We start from the raw sequence: 24,656 nt of genomic DNA, 5'->3' as shown, positions 1-24,656 counted from the left end.
GTCTGAGCAGGGGACAGGCAGGCAGCTCGGGTTTACGTGTGTTCCTGGCTGTGTCCTCTGAAGGACCCCTCACGTTCCAGGATTTCAAGGGCTGGAAGAGGACAGTAAATCTTGGGACCGAAGGCAAAGAGGAACGACCTGGCGACTTGCATTAGCTTTGGGGAGGCGGCTGAAAGGAGATGGGAAGGGGCAGACCTGTGTGGAAGGTTTTTATTTTGGAAAAGCTGTGCAGAAAAAATTCAACAAAATGTTGCTGTGAAAAGAGAAAACCAAATCTTAAGCATAAAAAAAAAAATTCAAATCAACCAACTAGCTCAGAAGAGGGGAGGAGGCCAAGAATGGGAGGAAGAGTTGCAGCCTGCCAGGCAGACGGCTGGCCTCCAGTGGGCAAGGCCATTTCCCTGAGCACTTTGCAGAGGAAGACAGGGTGGTTGCGGGGCTGGAGGGGCAGTGACTGAACCGACACCTGTCCCAGTCCTGCCGCAGACGCCCCCAGCGAAGCAGCCCAGGCCTGGGGGCCATGCCTGCTGGGGCAGCATGTGTCCCAGCTCTGCCAGGCACATCGTACCGATCCTTCAGGATGAAGGGTGGGGGGCGATGGTGAAGGGGTCAGGGGTGTGTTCAAGGTTGGCTTCTGATCAGGGCTAATGGAGGCAGCTGCTTTCAGAGCACGTGTGCTGAGCTGAGAGCTGACCGCCATACCAATGTGGCCAAGGTCCAAGGCTTAGGCTGGAAGGTGAGGGGGAGAGAGAGAAAGTCTGCTGTTTCTGGCGCCAGGTCATTAAAAGGACAGGCATATCGGGGGCTCTTCCCAGCCTCCACCCCAAGCCCACTTCCCAAGTGACCCCAGTGATGTTTCTGCTGAGATGCTCTTCTGGTCACGCGTGGGTTAGGGTCCCTGTGACTCGCACCACTCGCCAGCCCTGGAGAAATGAGGATAGAGGCCTGCCCAGCGGGGCCTCCAATCCCTCATCCAAGACCTTCGCACCAAAAGCTCCTGCTTGGTTGGAGGAAGGTTCCATGGCGGTTGCCAGACTGTTCTCTGGCACTGCTCCTCTGCTGCTTGTACCTTCAGAAGGCCCTTGCCCTCCCTGAGTGTGGTCTTTAGCCAGAGGGTGCTCTTTAGGCCTCTGGTCCCAGCTGGAAGCATCGGGGCTGCCTTCTCCCCAGAGCTCCCGGGACTGCAGAGCAGCTTTCCAAGCTTCCCCAGTGTGAGGAAGTTAGAGCCTGTCCCACAGTGGCTGTCGGGCCCGAGGTCAGCAAATCTGCTCCTCCTTCCCCTGCAGCAGGTCTGGGGGCAGGCGCTGAGGGTGGTCCAGGGCGCTCCAGCCCCCTTGACCCAGCAGGTCGGGGGTGTGGAGCCTGCAGGTGGCAGGAGGGCCCTCGCTCCCTGCCTCCCCTCCACCTGGCTCCTGGCTGCTGCAAAGGGGCACTGATTCCAGTTCTGTCCCCTCCTCCTTGGCTTTTCGGCTTCGCTGGGGCCAGTGGCAGGGTCCACTCCTACAAACTGGGTGAAAGGCCACGTTCCTCTGGCTCAGGCATACTTCCAGCATGTAGTAGATGGTCCAGAAGATGGTGAAAGAGCCTATGAGCACCAGGGTCTGGGGGAAAGGCGAACACCTCTGTAGGGGTGGTTTCCCAGAAGCCTACAGCTTTTTCAGCCCAGAGCAATGAGCTCAGAAAGCCTCTGTCTTCCTAGGGGCTGCCTCTCCCACCCCAAACCACTCCCCCTGGGACCCCCCCACAAGAAATACCCTGGAGAGTTAGCCAGTAGAGTGGGGACCCAGGTCTTCCCAACCTCTCATTCCCCAAGTGGTCTTCAGTCTCCCACCCAGGACTACATCCCCCAGGACATTCCTGCCTGCCTGCCTGCAGCTTGGCTCTTGGTTCTCGTACCTTGAGGGTGTTAGGGGTGATGGTGTAGCCATCTTCCTCTGGGATTTTCAGCCCGGGAGGGCAGGGCAGTGTGAAGCCATCGTGCAGGTATTTCCCACCCATGGCACTTTCTACTAGCCTGTGGAGAAGAAAGGAGACGAAGACGCCCTACTCAACTTGGCTCCTCTACCATCTGCCTTGCCCATCCTGACAGAGGGAAGTCCTACAGCAAACCGGGGAGGGCCGTGCTATGGGTTCCCAGGGAAGTGGCGCTCCCTAAATGGCCTCTCCCCCCGCCCCCGTCCCCGTGAGTCCCCGTCCCTTTGACACGTGCGTCCACACCTACCTTTGTCTGTCCCTGATGTCTACTGGACTCCACACAGAGCCATACAGGGTCAGCTGCCATTGCCGGAGGATGCCGGCCTGGGATGCCTCGTCTCCTAGAGCCGCAAGGGGGGCGGTCCGTGAGCCACACCCCGCGGTTGGCCACATGGGGCTGCCTGCCCCGCCACCCAGAGGGGCTCAGACCACACGGGCGGCCACAGTAGTTGTCTAACTGTGTCTCACTGACCCCAGGGGTCTGCAGACGTGCCTCTCGGGGTGCCCTTAGGAATGGAAAGGGGGCGGGTGAAAGGTGGCACTCCCAAGCAGAGAAATTTTGCCTCTTTTATACTTTGGGGTTTCAGCTGGGATTTTTCTTGGGGAAAAAAAAAAAGTCCTGCTAAATTAAAGAAACGTTTGAAAACCACCAGTCTGATGATGCATACCTAACTTGGCTGGAAGTTGGGAGGGTTGGGTTCGATTTCCAGTCTCCTCACTGAGATACTGTGTGATGTCACACAAGTCACTTCAAACCTCTGGGCGGGCCTCAGTTTAAAAAAAAAATGGTGAAAATGAGTCCTGCCCTTACCTGCCTACCAGGGCTGGCCGGAGGATGGTTATATGTGAAACAACTTGAAATGTGGTTTCAACAAGGAATTTTTGTTGCTATCCTGAGGAAAGATGGATCAGTCACTTCTCCAAGGAATACGAGAGGTAGTATAAGTGAACAATTCTAGGTATCAATGCCCATGTTTTGGATGGGGCATACTTCTTGGCATCTACCCTCTTGGTCCGATGGAAACCCTATGTATTCCGCCTGGGACAATTTCTGCGGGGACTCTGAGATCCAGAGGGACCAGATGACACTCATGAAAGGCAGGGCCCTGGTGGGAGGCAGGCAGGCTCACCTACATCCCTGATGACGAGTCTGTAGGTCCCTCTTGCTCTTTCGCCCCAGCACCGCACAGTGGAAAAGGTCCAATCATTGAAGCCGTTGGGATCCCTGGGGCAAAAACGGGGGAGACAGTGGAAGGCATGGACCAGGGGACTGACCCCTTTGCTCAGAAGCATTTTCTTACTGTAGTAGCAGTTGTTGTCTGAGCTACAGCCATCGGGAGGGTGCCATGAGGGGCCCTCAAGTGCTGGCCCTTGCCCCTGGGATCTCAGGGCCTGAGGGACTCGTGTCAACGTGGTGTAGTGGAAAAAGCAAATGTGGAGAGAACACAGGCTTGGGAGGCCCATAGGTGTAGGTTTACTTTTACTCTCTCAGGCACGTATTAGGTCTGTGACTTGTTTCCTCATTTCTAAAAGGAGGTTACAAAGTCTACTCTGCATCGTTCTTACAAGGATTAAAAAAAATGTATGTAAAATGCAGTGCTGAGCACATTGTAAGCACTTGAACATGGCAGGTAATAAAGCCAGGGCCACGGTAGCTTAGGACAGTGCCAGTGTCCACTCCTCCTGTATCTTTTCCTGGAAAAGGGCCTTGTTGCAGAGAGAGCACAGAAGGTGAGGGTACGTGTACGTACGAGTCCAAGCTGCGGGGGGCGCCGATGAGGGACATCATGCCACTGGGGCAAAACAGCTTCACTTCCAAGCTGCCACGCCGTGGGTGAGCGATGGAGACGGTCACGGCCACGTGCTCCAGGGTCTTCAGCCCCGACATCTCCAGGTCCATCCTGCTGACTGTGGGAAGTCAGGCTGGGCAGCTGGGAAACCAGCCCGACAAACACTTACGCCCTCACTTCACCCCAACAGACACAAAGGCACACACTCATGGAAGACACATACAGATATCTTTGGCAACCGTGACTGAACCTCATGTACTCTAGGGTATGGGATGCAGTTGCTGCTCTCAAGTTTACAATCTCGTTGAGAGTCCAGTTGGGAAGACAACACACACCCAAGACACGATACAAGAACCAGACAAAGCGATTTCCAACATTCATTCGTCCAAAAAATAATTTACTGAGTACCTCCTACATTTCAGGCACTATACTAGATGCTGGGAATATAAAGATAAGTTGGACATGGTCTCTGCCTTCTACCTGCAAGTGGAAAAATGATATGGTATGAGGTCTACATAACTGATGCTAGAACACAGATGAGTCAGATGGGTTTAGGCACATAGCCATGAGATTCACTCTGAAGAAGAAAATGAATACAGGTTGGTGGAGAGCGTTGGTGGAGAGTATTCCAGAAGGGGAAATGGCATGTATAAGGGCAGAGGTGGAAATGAACAAGTTTCACATTGAAGGAAATACAAATTAAAAAAAAAAAAACTACTGAAGTGAATAAACTTCAAGGAAATTATGCTGAATGAAAAAAGCCAATGTCAAAAGGATACATAGTACATGATTTCATTTACATAATATTCATGAACTGTAACATAACTGTAGAGATGGAGGGCAGATTAGTGGTTGCCAGGTGCTAGGGATGGGGCAGAGGGGTCAGGTGTGGCCATAAAGGGGTGACAAAGAGGAGTCTTGGGATGCGACGGTTCTGGATCTTGGTTGTGGTGGTGGTTACACAAGGCTACACATGTGGTAAAACTGCACATACACACACACACACAAATATGAGCTCATGTCTAACTGGTGAAATCTGAGTAAGTTCTATGGATTGGACCAATATCATTTTCTTGATTTTGCTATTGTCCTAGAATTAAGACATTTAACATCAGGAGAACAGTGCACAGGACTTCCCTGAACATTTCTTTGCAACCTCCTGTGACTCTACAATCATTTCAAAATAAAAAGTTAAAAAAAAAAACACAAGCCACCAAACTACTGAAGTAGAAGACTCAATTGGGGAATATTAAGAAATTAGGCTGCAATGAGAAATGATTCTTTCCAAAGCAACTTTTCTTCCATTAATTCAGGCCAACAGGCAAAGCAGACAGCCACACCCTCATTTCACAAATGAAGAAGGTCAGAGAGGAGCCGAAAGTATGGACAGGGGACCTAGGATGGGAAGGACTTTAAAATTTTTATTTTAAACACACAGCTGACAGCTATTAGAGATTACTGAGCAAGCATGGAGTTTTAAAAAAAAGTGCTAAAGGAAGGTTGCTCTTAACAGCTGTGGGTAGGCTGAATCGGAGTAGGAAGAAGAAACAGGTGACAGGAAGGCCAGCTAAAATGCCTGATTCTAGGGGTGAGGCAGTGTGAGTGTGGAAAACTGATCAAAGAAGAAAGCAGGGGGAATTCCCCGGATGTCCAGTGGTTAGGACTGCGCACGTTCACTGCTGAGGGCCCGAGTTCAATCCCTGGTTGGGGAACTAAGACCCTGCAAGCCATGTAGGGGGTCAAAAAAAAAAGGGGGGGAGGAAAGGTTCAGGGCTTTCTGTGACACCACTGTCTGTCCTTCCTGTGCCTTCTGGCCTCCTGCTCAGCCCCCCTCTCACTGGGCTCATGTCAGGGAAGAGGGCCACCTCGCATTACCCGACGGCACCAGTGCTCACAAGGTCTCCCTGTCCGATGTCATCACCTCACATTCCTTTACCTCCTCAACCCCACAGGCCGTCCTCCACCCCGTGGCAGCACAGACTTCCATGGCCAGACCCTGGGCCTTGTCATGATCTGGGACTGCTTCACTTCTGAGTGGGTTAGTAACGTCCACCGTGGGATTTATTACATAAGCAACACAAATTAACTGAAGACAAGTTAGAAAAGTAGTTGAGCAAAAAATGAGAACAAAAAAGCTCCTGCAATTCTTGATCCCATGTTGGCTGATACCCAGTGAGAGCTCTCTGTGCACGTCTGCGTGCAGGGGTGGATTTTGTCTAATTCTTTCAACTCGTCGAAGCCAATGTCCCACCTTCTCAGAAAGCAGTCTGCTGTCCCTCCACTTTCTCCACTGCCTTCTTGACCCCCTCATTTTCTTGCTCCTCAAGAGATCCCTTAAGCTCCTCTTTCCTAACTGCCTAAGATCCCACACCCCATCTCTCCAGCACTCTCTTGTTTACATTCCCATTGCTTTCTTTTCCTTTCACAGCAACTATCTGGCAAAAGGCCAACACTGGATCAGCCCAATTATGCAGCTTCTTGGCTGGATTTTCTCGCTTACGTCTTTCCTACTACAAAGAAAAAACAAATAAATCTTTTCTCAACTCTTCACTTGTGCCCACTAGTGCCCAGAGCATGGGCTCTGGAGCTACCCAGCCTGGGTTCAAATCCCAGCTCTGCCACTCACTAGCTATGAGAATTAGATTAGTTCCCTAATCTGGAGCATGCCCCCGTTATAGCTCATGATTTATCATTTGTCTCCTATTTTCTGCTATACCTGGAGCCCCGGGCTCTAGAGAATAAAATTCCCAGCTCCTGCCTGGATGAGGAAGGGGCCATCACCTGGGAGTCTACCTTTTAACTGACCCCTCGTTTTACTCTCACGCCTCATCTCTGTCTTCTGAAGCGCGTGGGGCCTCCAAGCCCTAAGCCGTTGGGGATTCTGTGGCATGAACAAACTTGTTGCTGGATCATCCTTGCAGGTATTTGGTTTGCAATTTTCTTAGTCTTGCTCACTTTCTCCACTCGTTTTCCATCATCTAAAACTGTGCTGCAATCTCTCCTTTGCTGTGGTCTCCTCTCTCATTGTCTTCGTCCTTGTGCTTACACCACTTTTATTCCTTTATTCTTACTTTGGTGAGGTTTTGGGAGTAAGCAGAGATAAAAGCACGTGTCCAGTTCACCATCTTTAAGCAGAAATCTCCTGTCCCCACGAATTGTTCAACTCACGGCAGTCTAGCTTTTGCCCCTATGAATAGACTGAAACAAAGTATTTTTCTTTCTTTTTTTTTTTTTTTTGGCCTGGTGGCACATGGGTTCTTAGTTCCCTGACCAGGGATTGAACCCTGCCCCCTGCTGTGGAAGCGCAGAGTCCGAACCACTGGATGGCCGGGGAAGTCCCAAGGTATTCTCCTTAGGATCACCAATGGCCTCCCTGATAACCAGGGATGCCCTCCCTCAGTCCCTGCCCGCTTGCCCTCTCCCGTCAGAACCGCCCTGGGTCCTGGTGACACCATCCTCCTGCCCCCCAGGCATCGCGTCTCAGTTTTCTTCTAAGACCCCTTTGCTCTGTCCACTCCTTTTACGTCAGCCTGTGTCCTAGGGCCTCTTTTATCCTTGTCTACGCCCGATCCTAGTGATCTCCTTTCCCAGAACTTTTTTTCCCCATTTTTATGTGGGTGACTCCCAAACCATTACCTCCAGTCGAGACCTTCAAACTTATTTACTCAACTGCTTTCTGGATACAATATTTAGATGTTGCACAGAAGCCTTAAACACAGCAGAGTCCAAATTCTCTTCCTCAGTTCTGCACACTCCATAGCCCTTGCCCTTCTTCTTCCTCCTGGGTCCTTAATCTCATGTGATGGCACCACTATCTAACCAATGACTCAAGCTAAAAACTTAGAAATCTTTATATATAGATGTACATACATATATATACATCTATATATAAATATTTACTATAGAAAGTTTCAGACCTACATAAAGGGAGAGAACAGACGTTCTTAACACTGCACTTCATAGAGACACAGATGTAGAGAACAAACATATGGACACCAAGTGGGGAAAGCGGGGAGGGTTAAGGGGGGAATGAATTGGGAAACTGGGATACCAAATTGTACACTCTTAAATATATGCAGTTTATTGTAAAAAATAAAAAGTTAAAAAAAAAAAAAAAAAGAGTCTGCCTGCCAATGTAGGGGACATGGGTTCCATCCCTGGTCCTGGAAGATCCCACATGCTGTGGAGCAACTAAGCCCGTGCACCACGACTACTGAGCCTGCACTCTAGAGCCTGTGAGCCACAACTACTGAAGCCCGAGTGCTGCAACTACTGAAGCCTACATATCTTAGAGCCTGTGCTCTGCAACAAGAGAAGCCACCGCAATGAGAAGCCCACTCGCTGCAACTAGAGAAAGCTGTGGGCAGCAATGAAGACCCAACACAGCCAAAAAATAAATTAAAAAAAAAAAGAAAAAGAAAGAAAACTCCCGAGTTTCAAGTTTGGGAACCCAGGGAATGTAACGGCACTGACAGATAGGAGAAAACTTGGAAAGCAAGCTGGTTTTCAATAGACGATAACAAAATCTAAGATGCTGTACATTTTAAATGTAATGTATTGATGGACTATCCAACAGCACACAGCGATTTAGGAACAGAGAGATAGAGGAAACCATTCCTGGCACAGTTGGAGGAGGGCAGTAACATGGCAGATAAGGGCCTAACAGAGAATAAGTGACACAGTATAGAGCACAAGAGAACAGAATGGAGCTGCAAAGAGCCCCACGAGTGCTTGTCTGTGTTGGCGTGTGTACAGAGTGGCAGGCTACATGCATTTTCTTATTGATGTGTACAGGGACTTAGGTGGCCAGCCATGTGACAACATGAGAATTATTTTATTAGGATTAAATGAGTTAGTATATTAAATGAGTTAATCCCTAGGCCAGTGCTTGGCACATAAAAAGCACCCATCTTCGTTGGTGATCATTATATTATTATTTTGCCTTTGGCAAGTTGGGGTCTTTTTCAACTCCCCTCCCCCTGCCCTGCCCCGCCCAGAAGATCTCAGGGCTTTATCTGCCCATAATCTTGTGGACACTAGAAAAATCTCTACTTCTCTCACTGGTTAGGGGTCAGAATTAGAGATGTGGATCTAGGAATCCTTTGTGGAGCGGCGGCAGCTGAAGCCATAAACACAGCTGTGCCGTCGAGGAAGAAAACGTAGAGGGAGGGTGAAGGACATGGCGTGAGTCTTGGAAGGCACTCATGGTTGAGGAGCAGTGAGGAGAGTGGACAGAAAAAGCAAGTTCCTCAGGCAGAGAAGCCAGAAGAGGGTCATGGAGCAAAGGAGGTCCCCGCAGCCGTAGGAGGCAGGCTGCCACCCAGGCCTCGTTACCCTGGTCAGAGGACGAGCCGGGTGAGGAGGACGAGCGGGTGGCCTGGCCCCTGGGTCTGAGCAGGAGAGAGGCTCTGTGAGGGACGAAGTTAGTCTCCAGCGGTGCAGAGGGGGTGATAAAAGGCGAGCAACTGCTTTGGTTCATTCCTTTGAAAAGGTTGCCGGTTGGAGAGGGGGCAGGGACTTGAAGGTGTTTCCTAAGGGGTGCGCTGAGGGTGTCTGAAGGCAGAAGGAGGAATCAGTGGGGAGGGGAAGACTGGGCAGGGGAGGAAGATTCGGAGCCAGGAAGGAACAGGACTCAAGCATGGCCAGAGGGGGAGCCAGCGCTCGGGCTGCAAACAAGGATAAAGGGTAATTGCAAGTGGTGTTGAGGAGTCTTCTCTAAACACACACAGGCTCCCTTGTGTTTTAGACCCTCCTCCCAAGCCCCGCCCTCCCTCCCATCCCTCTGGTAGAGATTTCAGACCCAGAGTCAGAGCTAAAGGAACCGAGAGGCCCCCATCCCCTTTCCCCTACATCCTCCTGCCAATGGGGAGAAATGACAACCTGTCTAGCTCTAGAGCTGCCCTGCCCAAGAAGGTGGCCACCAGTCACATGTGACTATTTAAATTCAATTACACCAAGTGTGCCTAGAGCCCGTGCTCCACAACAAGAGAAGCCACCGCAATGAGAAGCCCATGCACCGCAGTGAAGAGTAGCCCCCGCTCGCTGCGACTAGAGAAAGCCCGTGTGCAGCAACAAAGACCCAATGCAGCCAATAAATAAAAAATAAGTAAGTAAATAAATAAATAAATAAATAAAATTCAATTACAATAACATACACATTTAGTTCCTCAGCCACACTAGCCACATTGTAAGGCTTCAGTAGCCTCACACGAATTGCGTGGCACAGAGAACATTTCCATCATTGTAGAAAGTTCTCTTGGACACCACTACTCTAGAGTCTCAGTGGCACTGCACCTCTTCTTCCATCTCAGGGATGTTCACTTCCTTCCACCTTTTATAAAAAGTTCACCTTCCAGCCCTTGGACACTGACACGCCCTGGTCTTGGTGGGAAAGAATGTCACTTGGCTCTAGGGGAAGAGGTGTGCTGACTGTCCAGGACTGAGTTGCTCAACTCTACATGAACTGGAGTTACTTCCCGCAGCTTCCAAGCTCGTGCACAAGCTTGGACCTTCAGTTCTGTCTGTTCAGGGTGGGATGGAGTCACAACAGGGGGGAAGACACCTTTGCTGACCTCGGAGATCAGCAGTCCGCTTGCCGCCCTCCAAACCAAGGGCTCCATTAGCAAAACTCGCTGAGTCTTCACCTCCCTTCTCTCCATCATTCTCTCCCCACTATTCCATCTCCCGCTCTCCTCCACCCAGGACAATCTGTCCTTCTTTCTCTTGCTTCCTAGTGACAAACAAGCAGTTGCCAGACGCCTCTGTACCGAGGGAAGTTTGTCAGACATGCCGGGGGAACATCCCTGGTTAGTGAGATGCAGGGGATGGTGAAGCTGTAAGGGACCCTAAGTCGACCCCCTCATTTGATGGACGCGGCTGTGGGTTACTTCGTTACATAAAGGAGAGGAAGCAGCCTGGATGGGAGGTAAAAGTTAAAAGGCGTACTGTCTCCAAGACATGCGAGTGCCAAGCCCAGAGGTTCCTACTGAACTGCATTCCTGGGAATGTTCCTGCACTTCTCTGCGCTGGCTGATGCTTTATGCCCTTTCCAAGACAGCATTCCTTTTACGGAAAACGCAATGAACTGGGCCCATGGATTTCCTTCCACGTAGAGGGGAAACTGGGCAAGTGCTGGGCATGGTTAGGGAGAGAGATGACGGGACTCTTCCCAGTGAAACCTCTGCCCCAGGGGAGCTGCCCCAACCCTCCCTTCCACGCTCCCATCTTTGGCCATTTCTCTTCTTGCCATTGTTCTGGTTTGATTACTTCCTAGGAGGATGAGAAAAGTGAGGACGAAGTTCTATTTGGGTACAAAGCATGACATGCTCCAATCTTCACAAAAAATAGTGAATAACTCTGCTTGTCAAAAATCCTTGAGGACAAAAAATCCCCAAGGACCTGGAGGTAAGGAAAACTTTCCAGTGGGAACTCCGGGAAATCTCCAGACAATCCTCTCGCTCAAGTATCCCAATCCAGCTGCCCTCTTCTCTGGGAGGGGTTCAACCTCTGTGCTCAAACAAGACAGCATCTCTGACTGACCACAGACAGCCCTCACCCCTCCGGACAGTGCTGGTGGCCCCGGGCGCGATGGAGGTGGGGGCAGAGGGAGGGCCACCACAGTCTAGGGAGCCCACTGGGGACTCCTCTGTCCTCCCCCTGACAGGCCTCAGCGGATTCTCTCTGTATTAGACAAGGCTGAGAAGCAAAGGAAGACATTGCCAACTCCTTTACTTCATCCAGAGGCCCCTGGGCTGCAGAGAATCGTCTGGCAAGTTCCTAGCATGGACGTCAAAGGAGCGTCTTTCAGCGCCAGCCTTGTCCCCCCGGGTCTCAGGCCCAGCCCTCCCACCAGCCTTCCTAATCGTTTGCTCGGCAGCTCCCTTCCACCGCCAGTAACTCAGGAGGAAGGTCTCGTTTAAGCAACCCGGGGCCAGCCAACTCAGAAGCAGCCACATGCCCTAACATGGTCAAAGAAAACGCCACAGGTTTGGCTGGAGCTCAGCTCCTGAAGGAAGGGGGTAGGATTCGGTGGGAGGATGCGTTTAACGTCTCCAGCAGCCCGCCCCAAACCTCAGGCCCTCGATTGACCCCCTTTCTGCTGACTGCTTACCATTCCACAGGACCTCCAGGGGGCGGGCGGACAGCGGGATAGCCTTGTTCTCCTTCAGCACGGGGCTGACGTAGGAAGCTAAGTAAGGGACAGACGTCCAGATCTATTAAAGGCAGGGGGGACGGCGAATGAACAAAGACGGATTGCGCACACCCACTCTCATCTATCGGACCTCTAGGGCCCCGCTCTTCTCGTTTGTCCCTTCCGCATCACCTTCTTTCGCTCCTGAGGACACCCTGCACTGCTCCCTATGGCACCAAATCAAGGAGCCGGGGGAAATGCTGTGTCCAGGGTATCCTGAGGGTTCAAGTAACACTCAGGTCCCATGTAGTCTCCACCGATAGTTTAGAAACTTTAATTATAGTGTTGAGCCTGCTTCTTCATGTGTAAAATGGGCCTCAGATGAACATTTAGTAAATGGACATTTCTGAAGCACCTATGACGTGCCAGGCAGTGTTTTAGGCCTTCAGCCCCACCCCACCCCCGGTCACTCCACGCAGGACACCCGTTCACCTTGGCCGCGTTCACGAGTCTCCAAGCATTGAGCAAGCCGAATCCGTGTTGGTGGCTGTGGCTGAAGCCGGCCTCGTTGGTGATCCAATCTGCACGGCGATCCTCATACTGGGAGGACAGGGGTCCTGGTTAGTCTCTCGGATTTTAGGTCCCCTACTCGCCCTCTTGGCGGACCCAGTCCAGACTCTCCCACAAAGGCTGCTAGGAATGGATTCCCCCAGGAAGGCGGGGACAAAAGGTCAAAGCCATGGGATGTCACCAGCCCAATGGCCTGTTTCTAGAGAGGAAGCCAGGAGCCGCAGGCTCCAGGGTCAGGGAGCCCTGCTGGAGCTCTCCTTTGCAGGTCAAAGGGCAGCAGCAGAACAGGTACAGATGAATTTCGGTCTGTGGTCTTGATGGGGTCCCCACACCGGTTCCACACACATGCAACTCCGGGAGGGATTGGACATCTCATGTTTGGAACGTCTAGAATCTGAAGGCTCCTGATACCTCCATGTCCTTGGAACCAAAACTGTGAAGTGGGCTAGGCCAGGCCACTTGGCCCCCTGCGAGGATCTCACCTGCGTGGCCGTGAAGACGATGATGTGCTGGACGTCCCGCCACGTGAGGCAGGGCCGCACCTGCAGCATCAGGGCTATCATGCCGGCTGCCAGAGGGGCCGCGGCCGAGGTGCCCGTGTGGCCCTCGGTGCAGCCTGTGCCCTTCTGAAGGTCCCAGTCTGTGGTCACCTGGAAGCGGAACAGAGAGGATGGGGATGGGGTTAGGCATGGAGTTCCCAGGTGCTGTGGACGGAGGGGTGCTGGGCTGGGCCTCAGAGCGAGCCTCTTGGGGGGCCCTTCCATTGTGAGAGCTGAATCTCTGACCAGAGGGAGGCTCACTGGCAGGTCAGGAAGAAGGAAATTCTTCTTCCTTCTAGGCCTCACAAGAGAATCCCTGGAGAGCTGAGAACAAAGAGTTACTCTGAGGGTCTGGTTGCGGGGGTGGGGGTGGGCGCGAAAGGAGGTGGAGAGAGGGGAGAGGCCCCACGTGCGGAGGACGGTCCCCTGATTCCTGCTCCTCTGATGACCCCCTCTCAAATTCTCCACTCACCCCGCCCCCACCCCTCCAGGCCCCGCAGCCCTTGGAGACAGAGGAAGTGGTCAGGGAGCTCCTGGGCCCCAGCTGGAGCTGGGACAACAGTGACGGCACCAGGCAAGGAAATCCAAGTTGGCAGCTTGGCGACAGGGCCTGGAGCGGTATCAGTGCGAACAAAGGGAGTGTGTTCCTGGGGAGAGGAAACCGTCCCCTGGCCCACCCGTGGGCTTGGTGTGGCTGTAGCATCCACACCGCCTGCCCACCCTGGCCTGTGGCGATTCACAGGCCAAGCTGCCTCCTGCTCTGGTGCCTCGGGTGGTTTCTGAGCGTCCCCCTTCTCTACCTGTGGTCCTAGGTGGGAGGTGAGAGTGGGGGTGGGGTTGGGTGGGAGACATGGCATCTGTCTGGCATCCAGTTCTTTTCACGTTCTAATTCACCCTGGAGCCACAGAGGGTTTAGCTGAGGAGGGCCCTGCCTGAATCTGCTCCAGGCTGTGGCCCTCTGGATCTAGCAAGCAGCGCCCATGCTAAGACCAGAAAATCTTCTTCTTCCAAGCTTCTCTCCGGGGTCAGATACCAAGGTGCTAACTTCTGCCAAGAGCTGCCCTTTCTCCATTGTACTCACTGCTTGCCTTCCAGCTGTTACAGCAGCTGCCAAGAGATGTCATTTTCACCCAGACATCACCCTCTCACAGAAAAGGAGGAAAAAAGCTCTCCAAGGGGAAGTCTCAGTGAGGGTGGAAAGCCTGGTCTGTGCCAGGGAGCAGATTAATTTTTTCCTGTTAAGGAAACAGCCTCACAGTGACAGTCTGGTGCGTCGCTGTGAGGCCCGGGAACGTGCCTACAGGCAGCCGTTGGAAAGTGCAGGGAAGGACTCTGGCCAGCAGACCGGGGGCGGCCTGTGCCTCCGAGCCCGCCCTCAGAAAGGCAGCCCCACCGAGCTGGTCGTTGAACAGAAACGGGCAACTGGTTTCCAAGGCAAGGACCTCCCAAAGATGGGAGCTTGGCTAAACAAACTCTCTCCTCGTTTCTGGATAAACTAAGGTTCAGATGGAACGTGGTAGGGTAGGGGTGAGAAGCGGCACTGAGGCAGGAGGAGAAAAGGCAGGCACCGCACAGCAGGAGGAACCAATACGCTCGCCAGCCTCCTGGGTCCCTCGCTGGGGCTGGGGTGAGCAGGGTCCCGAGAGTTCTGCTGGGACCTCAGCCTGGCCTGGGAGGAGGAGGGGGGGTGCGCTCTGGACCCAGACCCCTGCCTGCTGAGCAAAGCCTCCGGCCCATTTACTTGTCAACTCCCTTTTTAACCTCTCTCGGGGTGGGGGAAGGGGCTGGGGCACCTGGCCCAGAGCCTTGGAACATTGTGTTGACCACATGCCATGCAGTGGCAAAACAGAATTTCAGTTTGGGAAAGTGAATTTGACCCAGAGGAAGCAGCCGAATTCCCAACGGCCCCGGAGAGCCCTCCCAACCCCAGAGCCACTGGAGAAATGTGACACCACCTGGCTGCAGCCCAGCTCTGCCCGAGAGCCCCTTGTCCCCATAGCACTCTGTTAGGGGCATCGGGGGCGGGGACCGGCAGGGAGCTCTAGGATGATGGGATGGTGCTCAGCCAGCTGGGTACAGGCACCCAACCCTGAATTCTTTCACAGGTTCCCACAGCCTGAGAAACTCTGCTCCCTTGCTCCAACCTCTTGTTTGCTGTGGCTCCAATTCCAGCTCTAAGGAAAGAGCTGTCTCTTGGGTTGACTGAGACATTCCTGACTCCTTTTCCCGCCCATTCGGTGCAGACAGCCACTAGCTTTACTCCCAGAATTCACAGTATTTACATAAGGGCTGCATAGCCCTGGAATGATGATCCTTTTTTTTTTTTTTCAAGGCCACAGAAATTAGCCAAAGCCCATATTCTACCAGAGGAAGACATTTCAAAGATGTTCTTTAATCAATGTGATACTCAGAGTGAGTCCTTTGACAATACGCATATCTGTAAGTTACATTTTTAAAGATAAAAACCTTTTGCACAGACAGATGTGGAGTCCTCAGCTCCATTCTTCTGGCAGGGGCAGACCCTCAGGGACATGGATCTGCTAGGGAAGAGGGACCCGAGGGCCCGGGGCCGGGAGTGGCGGGCCGGGGACACTCACGATGCTGCGAAGCATCTTGTCCCCACCGCTGAAGGTGACCGCCAGCATGGAGGCGCACTCCTCTGCGTAGAAAGGCATCCGTCCCTCCTCATCCACAGCACCTGGGGACAGGATGGGGACATGGGAGCAGAGATGAGGGCCTGATGACATCAGAGTCATGGCTGAGTTGGCATCTGGGGGGTCGTCCCGAGTTTAAAAAATGACCTCAGCGGTCCAAGTCCCTCAAGTACCCACACTCCTCACCTGGGCAGGCAGCCGCAAATGGCAGAGGCTATCCTGTGCCCTAAGACCATTCTTTCAACAGGCTCCAGGGGGGAGCTGGGGGCGTTCCACCGCGATGCCTACTCATCCACTCGCACACGCATCCTCCTCAACATTTATCAATGATCTGCCATGAGTCACACACTGTGTGAGGCACGGGGGCCGTGGGAGAAGGCCACAGACCTGACCTCAAGGGGCCCACAGCCAGGGAGGAGGGCGGGTAAGTACATGAGCACAGCCGGGGTGGAAAATGCTACGGCTGGGAGCACGCGTGGAGGGCATCTGATGTAGGCTAGTGGCTCGGGGACGGCTTCAAGCAGGAGGAAGAGGCCCATGGGGGCAGAGGCGCAGCAGAGGCCTGAGCAGCTGTGGGGAGTGCAGGCGAGGGTGGGGGAGTATCTCAGAGGACGGGTTCAGAGTGCTCCAGGGTATGAATTCTAAGACATCCTCTGAGAGCAGGGCTAGTCCCTCCTGACCGTCAGAGCCCGAAGAGAAGACAAGATGGTGCACACACACTTAGACAGACACACAGAAGCTGGGAGCACATTCAGATACACAGGCTGAGCCACACACACACCTACACACACACACCCAGGTACACACACGGTCCCTTCACCACCGAGTGACACACACACTGAGATACACGGTCCCCTCACCACCGAGTGACACACCCACCCCCCAGATACACGGTCCCCTCACCACCGAGTGACACACACACACACTCAGATACGCAGTCCCCTCACCACAGAGTCTCTCTCTTCTCTCTCTCCCTCACACACACACACATACACACACCCAGATACACGGTCCCCTCACCACTGAGTGACACACACATACCCCCAGATACAGGGTCCCCTCACCGCTGAGTGACACACACACACACACAGGTGTACGCACACATGCACGCGCAGGACCACGGAGCCACTACCTATGGTGACCGTGTAGATGGAGTTGGCGTAGCCGTCATAGTTGCAGTTGTCGCTGTGCTGGCCCCCGTTGCCACTGGCCACCACGAAGATGCTCCCGAAGCCTCGGCGGCCAGCGATCACCCCGTGCTGCAAGGCCGCCTGAGGAGCAAGACGCCCAGGGCGGTCAGCCGAGGCGCTCACAGGAAGACCCCCGCCTCCCATGCCACTCCCCCTCCCCCTCCCCTTCTAGAGGGAAAAGGAAAAGGCCAAGAACACTGGACACGGGGGAAAGAGATTTAACAATGGACTCGGGAAGCGGAGGAGGCAGTTAGTGGAACAGCTGCTCGGTGCATGGGCTCTGCTTATCGGACAGGGTGGGGCCCGAGAGGGGGAGCCAAGCACAAAACCGGAGCGAAACAATCGCAGAGTACTGCTCCGTCTCTCCCTGAGAATGTCCCCCGCGCTCCCCAGCCCCAGCTCAGGAGGGCTCTTCCCTCAGGAGGTGCTGGGGCTGCGTGCTGGCTGAGGCGCTACCCGTGGGGGTGGGGCGGGAGCCGTTCTGAACGGAATGAAGAGGGCGTCCTAAGCCTCTCAAGTCTCCACGTGGTTCCCAGTTACCTTCCCGAGCTGGTGGGGGCCGTCCACTGTCTTTCCATCGTCATCTGGTCCCCAGCTGTTGAGAGACAGCCCGTGGGAAGAGCCAGAGCCAGGCTGCGGCTGCCCACCCAGGCCCCCCAGCCTCAGCGGGCCGTCCCTCTGCCTGGGCGCTGCCTCTCCTCCCAAACGCTCCAGCTCAGGACTCCCACGGTGAAAGGACATAGGGGTCAAAGGTCCAGCCCTCACTCCAAAGTGGAAAACAGAAGTACGTGCTAATGTTCTTCCTGTCCTTGGACACGTCCCCAGTTTAGGACTCCTTTAACCTACCCCTGAAAGCCCTTTCTCAGGCCCCTGGGGAGCACAGAGTGGCAGCGACGGATGGCACCTGGGGGCCTAATGCTCGGCTTGATGGCAAAGTACCCGCGAAGGAAGTATATTCCATCTGTGTAAGCTCTCGGGTCTGAGGAGTTCTCTACTCTTTCTCTAAAAGGAAATGTACATGTGGCTGATGCCATGCGCTTACAGGAGACACTGGCGGGGGAAGAACGGCTGCCCTCGGTGCTGCAGGGGCAGCCCAACCGCAGTGCCTCCTTACCATCCACCCCCTTCCCACCATAACCACAACCTGGAGCTGCAAGCGTGTTTCGGGGGGGGGCCGGGGGGGCGGGGTTTGGTGCTGGGTGTTCAGCTCAGCTGTGGTTAGAAAGGAACTCCCCATTTCTTCCAGAGCCTTATGAGTGTGTTAAATAAATACGAGGCAAGATGCAGCACTCCTCGTGTGGCAATCCGATTACTGGGGTAACATGGGGCTTTAGACTGAGAACCCAGAGGCTGGGGGTTTGGGGGAAGTGAGAGCAGCGGACTAGGCTGAACCCAGCGGGGAGAGCCCTGCTGGGACCTGCCCGAGGCAGCTCATCCCGCTGTTCTTTGGTCAGAGGATTCCCCTGGTGCCCATGGCTCTGGCCCCCTCACCTTGTTCCTGGCTCTGCCTCACCTGCAACTGTAGATGTCATTGATCTGATAGTGCTTGTTGAATGCCACAGCCTCCATGCTGTCCGTCAGGGGTCCATCCAGTACCCGGATACCTAGGCAGTGAAGGCCACACCAGCTCCTCAATGATGCTGGTCCCCTAGAGGGGGAGCTGGGTGGTGGCGGGCCCCTTGTGGAGACTGACTTTTCCCTCTAAGCGCTCTTGGATCTTTTGAATTTTTATACCATGTGTACGGACTTGTCCAGAAATATTTTTTGACCTAGTGCTAAATCTTAGACTTTAAGGACCCTGGGGTCTGGTGGGAAGACGCACAGGCGAGAATGTAGGGAATCCAAGGTTCGCTTCTTACATGCATCCTTAATCATGTAAAACTGCAGTGGCGCTCGGCACCCAGAGTGTATTCAACAGGTGGTCCTCATTACTCCTCTCCTGGATGTCTAACCTCACCCTCTAAAATGGGGTGGGTCACACACATCCTGGTGATCACACAGGGACGAATGGAGCTTTCAGAAGGGACTTGGGCCCTGAAGGTTTCTGGCTCCCTGTGTAGCCCCATTTACGGAGAGGGCTGCTGACCCCTGCTGGACTGTAAGGGGAATACAGCCAATCTATTCCAACCTCGTAAATGCAGGTCGCAAGTGTTTATGAGGAATCACGGGGACAACGTCCACATTCATTCCCTTCACCTTCTGTCTCGATGGACAAAGATGGAGAGGCAGAGGGGCCATGGAACCACCCCCAGTGGGGGCCAGGGCTGCTCAGCTCTCTTCAAAGGATGGAGAGCGGACGGTGACCATCAGAAGGGCTGGGAGCTGGGAGAAGCGAGAGGGGCCTCCACAGACATATGGGGGTCAAGGAGAAAGGGCAGACCAGGAGGCACCTGGTAACCCATGAAAATACAAATACAGCGCGGAGAAGCAAAAGGGGTTATCACCACAATGAGCTGAGCGTTGCCAGGGCAAAACCATGATCAGAAATAGGGAAGGGGAGCCTGAGCAGGTGGGGCTTGGGCCTCCATCTCCCATCCAGAGCATTTCAGACTTTTAGCTGTTTTATACAGTGGGAACACCAAAGCACCGGAAAAAAATCAATGAATCGATCTGTCCTGCTGACACCTATTTATAGGCGTACCCTGTGCTTTCTGCTGTGCGTTGGGGGTGAAATAAAGTCGGGTTAGAGTTCATGGGGGAGGGGCAGAGGAGGAAGACAGTGGTCACGGGAGGTACCTGCTATGCGGCTCCCATACGCCACTCCCACGGCACAGAAGCTGTTGTTGGGAACGGCAGCGATCTCCCCCGCGCACCTCGTGCCGTGGTGGTTCCCATTCTCCACATCCGGGTGGGGCATGGGGTCAGGGTCGTTAGAGTTGAGGTCGTAGCTGCCCTCGGGGCTCTGAAATGTGGCGATGGTGGGGGACATGTGGTCACTCACTGGTTACAAGGGGTCAGGTCTTGGAGCTCAGGGAGACAGGGGAACTGGAAGTTTGGGACTCCAAGCCAGCACCACCACGGGCCATCTCTGCAAACCACATGAGCTGCGAGACACGAGGACAGGACACCTTGGGGCAAACTGGGAAGGGCTATGGCTCTCGGCAAACTTTTCTTTCGTGCGCCCAGGAGCCACGGCCACGGTGTGGGAAGCCTGGGATAAAGGAGGTTTCGGGCGGCCTAAAGGTCAGGCTTTAAGGAACCTGTGTGCAGAGGGAAGCTGCTGCCAGGGGCCACTCCTTACTCCCCAGGGCAGGGAGCGGCAGCAGGAACCAGGAAATGTCTCCCTTGCTGAGCTGGAGCCACATCCTGGGTCTCAGCTGCCAGGCTGCAAGGCTGGCTGGGAAGAGGAGCAGATAAAGAACACCATCCCCCTGCCCAGGCCCTTTTGTTTGGCCCAAACCTCTAAGAAAGGGGACAGGTCAGAGGCAACATCAAGAATCAGGTAAGGCCCGGTGGTGGGACGGGTCCTCCCCGGGCCACTCACATAGTTGGGTGCGATGTCCTGGATGGTGTGTTCCACGCCGTCGTCCACGACCACCACGGTCACCCCTCGCCCGGTCACATTGCGCTCCCACACACCCGTCACGTTGATGTCCCTGCCGGGGCTCCGCCGGTTGTCCTAGAGGAGAGACAGGGTCACGAACTATTCTCCGAGCCTTGGGAATCCAGTGACACGCAGCACTGCCCACAGAGACACAAGTACAGCCAGCAGCCCCTCTTCACTCTTGGCTGCCGTCAAGGAGCCAGAGGGAGGTTGTGAGGCAACACGGGCAGGTGGGGGTGGGGCCGAGGAGGGGCTCGTGAGAGCTCTGCCACAGCCTGGGTCTCCAGGAAGGTTTGGCATCACTCACGGGCGATAAGGGTGAAACAGTGGCTAGGGTGAAGGATTGGAGAACACAATTGGTATGCCGTGTAAGATACATTATAGGGACATCCCTGGTGCTGCAGTAGTTAAGACTCTGTGCTCCCAATGCAGGGGGCCCGGGTTCGATCCCTGGCCCTGGGTCAGGGAACTAGATCCTACATGCATGCGGCAACTAAGAGTTCGCATGCCATAACTAAGGAGTCCATGTGCCACAACTAAGGAGCCTGCCTGCTGCAAGTACGGAGCCCACCTGCTGAAACTAAGACCTGGTGCAACCAAATAAATAAATAAATTAAAAAATATATATATACACATTATATGAACATTGCATAATATAACGTTACTAGTTAACTCGTAAAAAGTCTCCCGTGTGAGCACAAGTACGTTAGTTCACTCAACCATAACCATAACCATAACCATATCCATAGCCGTTACAATCTCCATTTGACAGAGGGGGAAACTGAGGCACAGAGAGGTTAAACAGTGCACCCAAAGGCACCTGCTAGTCGGCGCAGGCCGCCCAGGCAGCCTGGCCCCAGCACCCATGCCCTGACACTGCAGTCTGCTGGCTCCCTGGACAGGAGCACAGGGCAGGTGGAGCCCGAGGATGAAGCCACAGAAATGTCTCAGGCAAAGGACGGGGGCTACTGAGGAGTAACACAGACAAACACCCGCTAAGGCACGGGGCACCCCCCACCTAGCCTCCTGAAGCCGGACGCTGCAGGGGTGACTCACCAGGTGCCACTGCTGCGGGTACTTGGGGTCATTGAAGTGGACGCCGCGCTTGGTCCGCTTGAGCAGCCTCTGCTCTGAGTGCCAGTGCACAGCTTCGTGTCTGGCCAACACAGCCTCCACCTGCTGCCGGATGGCCTCAACCTGCCAGGCCTGCTGGTGCCCCGCTGGCTGGACCAAGAGGTAGTGTCCCTGGAGCTCCCCGATGCGTCCTGCATTCACCAGCCCTGCCGCCTGGGCTAGGGCATCTGCCAGCTGCTCTAGCGAGTCTTCTTCCCCCTCGCCTTCCGGGCTGTCCAGATGCACCGCCCAGCTTAGCCCCTCTGGACCCTGGGCCCCAGGCCCACCTGCCCCCACCAGGCCCATAACCCAGGGAAGCAGTAGGAAGAGCCCAGCTAACTCCAGCCAGAGGCAGGTGGGCAGGGCCAGGGGGGCATCTGAGTGTGGCACTTTCTGCCTCCCCTTCGGCATCAGAGCAGTAGGCTGCGGACAAAGAGAAAGGACATCAGAGATAAGAGTGCTGATAACGGCAGGAACCTAAGACGGAGATCGAGTATCAAAGTATCACACCTGGAAACCCCTAATCCATGCCTTTTAAATCATTAAACATATGATCCTCTCTTTATTCACATTCCTCTCTGACCAACAGGGATAAGCCCCTGGGTGGAGTGTGGGCCAACAGGAACCCCGGTGGGTCCCTCGATGGCATGACTATCACTAGATAATCAAGCAGGATGTCTAGTTGCTAATGGGCACCGTGCTGCTCTTTCCCACTGTTGCCATGAAAAGGGCTCAAAAGTCATATCACTCCTGCAAATTCCTGGCAGAGCCATGACTGTTCTTTAGAAGAGACCCTCCTCCCTTCTTTAGAGGGAACAGAAATCTTTCCCAGGCTGACTTCTTGGTCCCATTGTCCTGAGGGCTCACTCCCCACAGTGGGGCCCCATTCCCACCTGGACTCTGAGTGAGGCTGAGCTCCTGGTCTGGCTAACCACCTCACGCCCATTTTGTGCAAACGGAGAAAAGGCATCCCTTTCGCTGTGAGCAGTGGTGACTCCGAGCCCAGACTGCAGACCTGTAGGCCCCAAGAAAACAAGAAATGGTGTCCTGCCAAACCCAGTGGAGCAAACAAAGGCTAGCCATGAACTCTAGGACCTGTGACCAAAGAAACTGCCAAGGATCAAGTATCATTTCCAGGAATCTCAAATAGGTCATAGACTGGAACCGAACTGGTACAGTAAGGCCAGTTCAGTACAAAATCCAGAAACCGTACTTCTCCTCCTAAACATCAGGCCATCCTCTTTTTTTTCCCTAGGTGCCTGAAGAGGGCTGAACTCTTATCAAAAGACCCTCTTGAAAAAGTAGGTGGTACTGCTTCCTAGAAGTCCAGGTGGTAGCTAACTTCCTGATTTCTATACCGACGAAGGATGCCGAGGGAAGTAAAAGTAGGCAGGAGGCGGGTGACATGGGGAAAATCCGAGCACACAAACGAAACTGAACAGGTGTAAGAGGCACGTAGGCACCCTGGGGAGAAGAGGTGATTGGAAAACAGCCCTAAAGGGCTACTCTTACTCACTAGCTCAGCAAGTTGGCTGAGAAGTGAGGGCTCAAGCTCTAAACCTGGGATGGCCGCCCATGGTTTGACAGAAGGGCCCAATTAGAACTGGCAGGCAACTGTGGGGACAGAGACAGGTGAACAGGGGGCAGAACGCGTGTGTCCCTCTTCGTGGCTGGGCTCCTTTAGAAGCCCAGGTCTGCTCTCTACGGGGTGGAAGCGAGTCACCTTGACGCAGGGCTTAGCACCTCTACACGTACCCAAGTGGACTGTCTCAAAGCATTACAGAAACGTGGGCATTTTACCCAAGTCCCTTTGGAAAGGGAGAAGGGAGTTTCCGCCACCTAACCTTTCCCTTCCCAAATCAATATATCTCCTTCTCTCATTTCCTCCCAGGTTCCCAGGCAAATTCCTCCCTGCCCTCCAGAAGCCTTGACTGTCCCAAGATATTCAGGTGTCCTTCCCAGTCTTCAAACCTTATTAAACAAGACAAAATCTTGGTAGATAGCCTGATAGTGACCCAACTAGGCAGGCTCCTTCAGTCTCAGTAGAGCCCATAGATTTCCGGAAGAGAGGACAAACCCTGACCACCAGGGCAGTACTTTACCCCACCCCACCCCCAACCCGAGGCTTCTGGGAAAGGAAACTTAAATACCTTCTGCAAGCAGACCTCAAACTTCACCCAACTGCTAGGCGTGTCTTTACAGCTCTTAGGTGCCAAGAGAGAAGAATGATAGGGGCAGCACGGAGTCCAAGATTCTGCTCCCAAGAGACTGTCCTCCTTGCAACCTCTACACCCTATTCCTAGAAATCAGGCCGCGGACAGGGGTCAGTTTCATTGATTTCCCCCTCCCTGGTCTCGATCGCCCCGTGCGATGTGCCTCTCTCCTCAGAGGACCCACACTATCCTGGAATCCAAGACCCAGTGGCTCCGTCTCCCCGGGTTCCCCCACGCCGGGACTGCAGGCGCCCTCTGTGCAGCTCCCTCATCCTCAGACACCGGCTGACCCCCAGGTTTAGGCCACCCTGACTTCCAATGCCCAGCCCCCACCGAGTTCTCAACTCACCGGCCCGGCCGCAGCTGCTGCCGCCGCCTCCCTGCGGAAACTCGCGGCTTCCCGGGAGCCCGAGACGCCAGTGACAGTAGCATCACTTCCGCCCGGCGGCGCAGCCAATCAACGGCGGGTCCTCAGGCCGGGCCGACTGGCCGGGAGCAACGGGCGCTACGGGGTGGCTCCTTCGCGCATCCTCCATTGAGAGAGGAGCGTGTGGTGGTGCTCCTCGCGGGACATCTTCAAGAGGGACTCTCTCCATAGGGGCGGTCCTCTCCTTCATGGCATCCTCTGGAAAGGGCATCTCAGTTGCGACCTTTAAAAACACTTCGTTCCCCTTCTCCCTCTGATCGTCAAGACCCCGACTCTCCCTGTAACCTTCCTAGAGGGGGTCCTCTCTCCACCAGGCCTCCTTTCTTCTCGCGGTCGCGTCTCCTTTAGTCCTTGCGTCCCGGGAGAGTCCACAAGTATCTTAGGGGCTTCCGCGGCGTCCGCGTCCCCTCGACGGTGCCGGCTCCGGCCGCCAGAGGGCGCCGTCGGGGGCGGCCCGGTGCCACCGCGGCCTCTCCTCTCCCGGCCGAGCCTCGCCCCCGCCGCTCGTGCC

General features: G+C 54.3%; 1 protein-coding gene across 4 annotated transcripts; it reads right to left on the bottom strand.

The window, feature by feature from the left end:
• Positions 1-205: 205 nt before the first annotated feature.
• PCSK7 (proprotein convertase subtilisin/kexin type 7) lies at positions 206-24,635 on the bottom strand. Of its 4 annotated transcripts, none has more exons than XM_057748441.1 (17): positions 24,068-24,635; positions 22,399-22,520; positions 21,449-21,928; positions 20,333-20,467; positions 19,585-19,750; positions 18,362-18,452; positions 17,389-17,443; positions 16,791-16,929; positions 15,602-15,702; positions 12,948-13,115; positions 12,388-12,495; positions 11,875-11,977; positions 3,726-3,882; positions 3,105-3,199; positions 2,222-2,315; positions 1,897-2,014; positions 206-1,601 (listed from the first exon to the last, which is right to left on the bottom strand). In XM_057748441.1, the coding sequence occupies exons 3-17, from the start codon at positions 21,914-21,916 to the stop codon at positions 1,257-1,259; spliced, it is 2,343 nt and encodes a 780-aa protein (XP_057604424.1). In that variant the 5' UTR covers positions 21,917-21,928; positions 22,399-22,520; positions 24,068-24,635; the 3' UTR covers positions 206-1,256. The 4 variants fall into 4 exon arrangements, with proteins under 4 accessions (XP_057604424.1, XP_057604427.1, XP_057604425.1 ...); XM_057748444.1 differs by having other exon boundaries at positions 206-729; XM_057748442.1 differs by lacking the exon at positions 24,068-24,635 and adding an exon at positions 23,656-23,765.
• Positions 24,636-24,656: the final 21 nt, after the last annotated feature.

This window comes from Hippopotamus amphibius, chromosome 9 (genome assembly GCF_030028045.1).
Source record: "Hippopotamus amphibius kiboko isolate mHipAmp2 chromosome 9, mHipAmp2.hap2, whole genome shotgun sequence".
NCBI lineage: Eukaryota > Metazoa > Chordata > Mammalia > Artiodactyla > Hippopotamidae > Hippopotamus > Hippopotamus amphibius.
This window is presented reverse-complemented; position numbering and strand designations above follow the sequence as displayed.

What these genes read in the sequence shown, in the direction of transcription:
- PCSK7 (XM_057748441.1), bottom strand. Translation starts at nt 21,916, where the DNA reads ATGCCGAAGGGGAGGCAGAAAGTGCCACACTCAGATGCCCCCCTGGCC. An exon ending in GACTCGTGAACGCGGCCAAG is followed by an intron (nt 11,978 to 12,387) that starts GTGAACGGGTGT and finishes TGCCTTTAATAG; the next exon opens with ATCTGGACGTCTGTCCCTTA. An exon ending in CCTGGAGGTCCTGTGGAATG is followed by an intron (nt 3,883 to 11,874) that starts GTAAGCAGTCAG and finishes GACTTCCCACAG; the next exon opens with TCAGCAGGATGGACCTGGAG.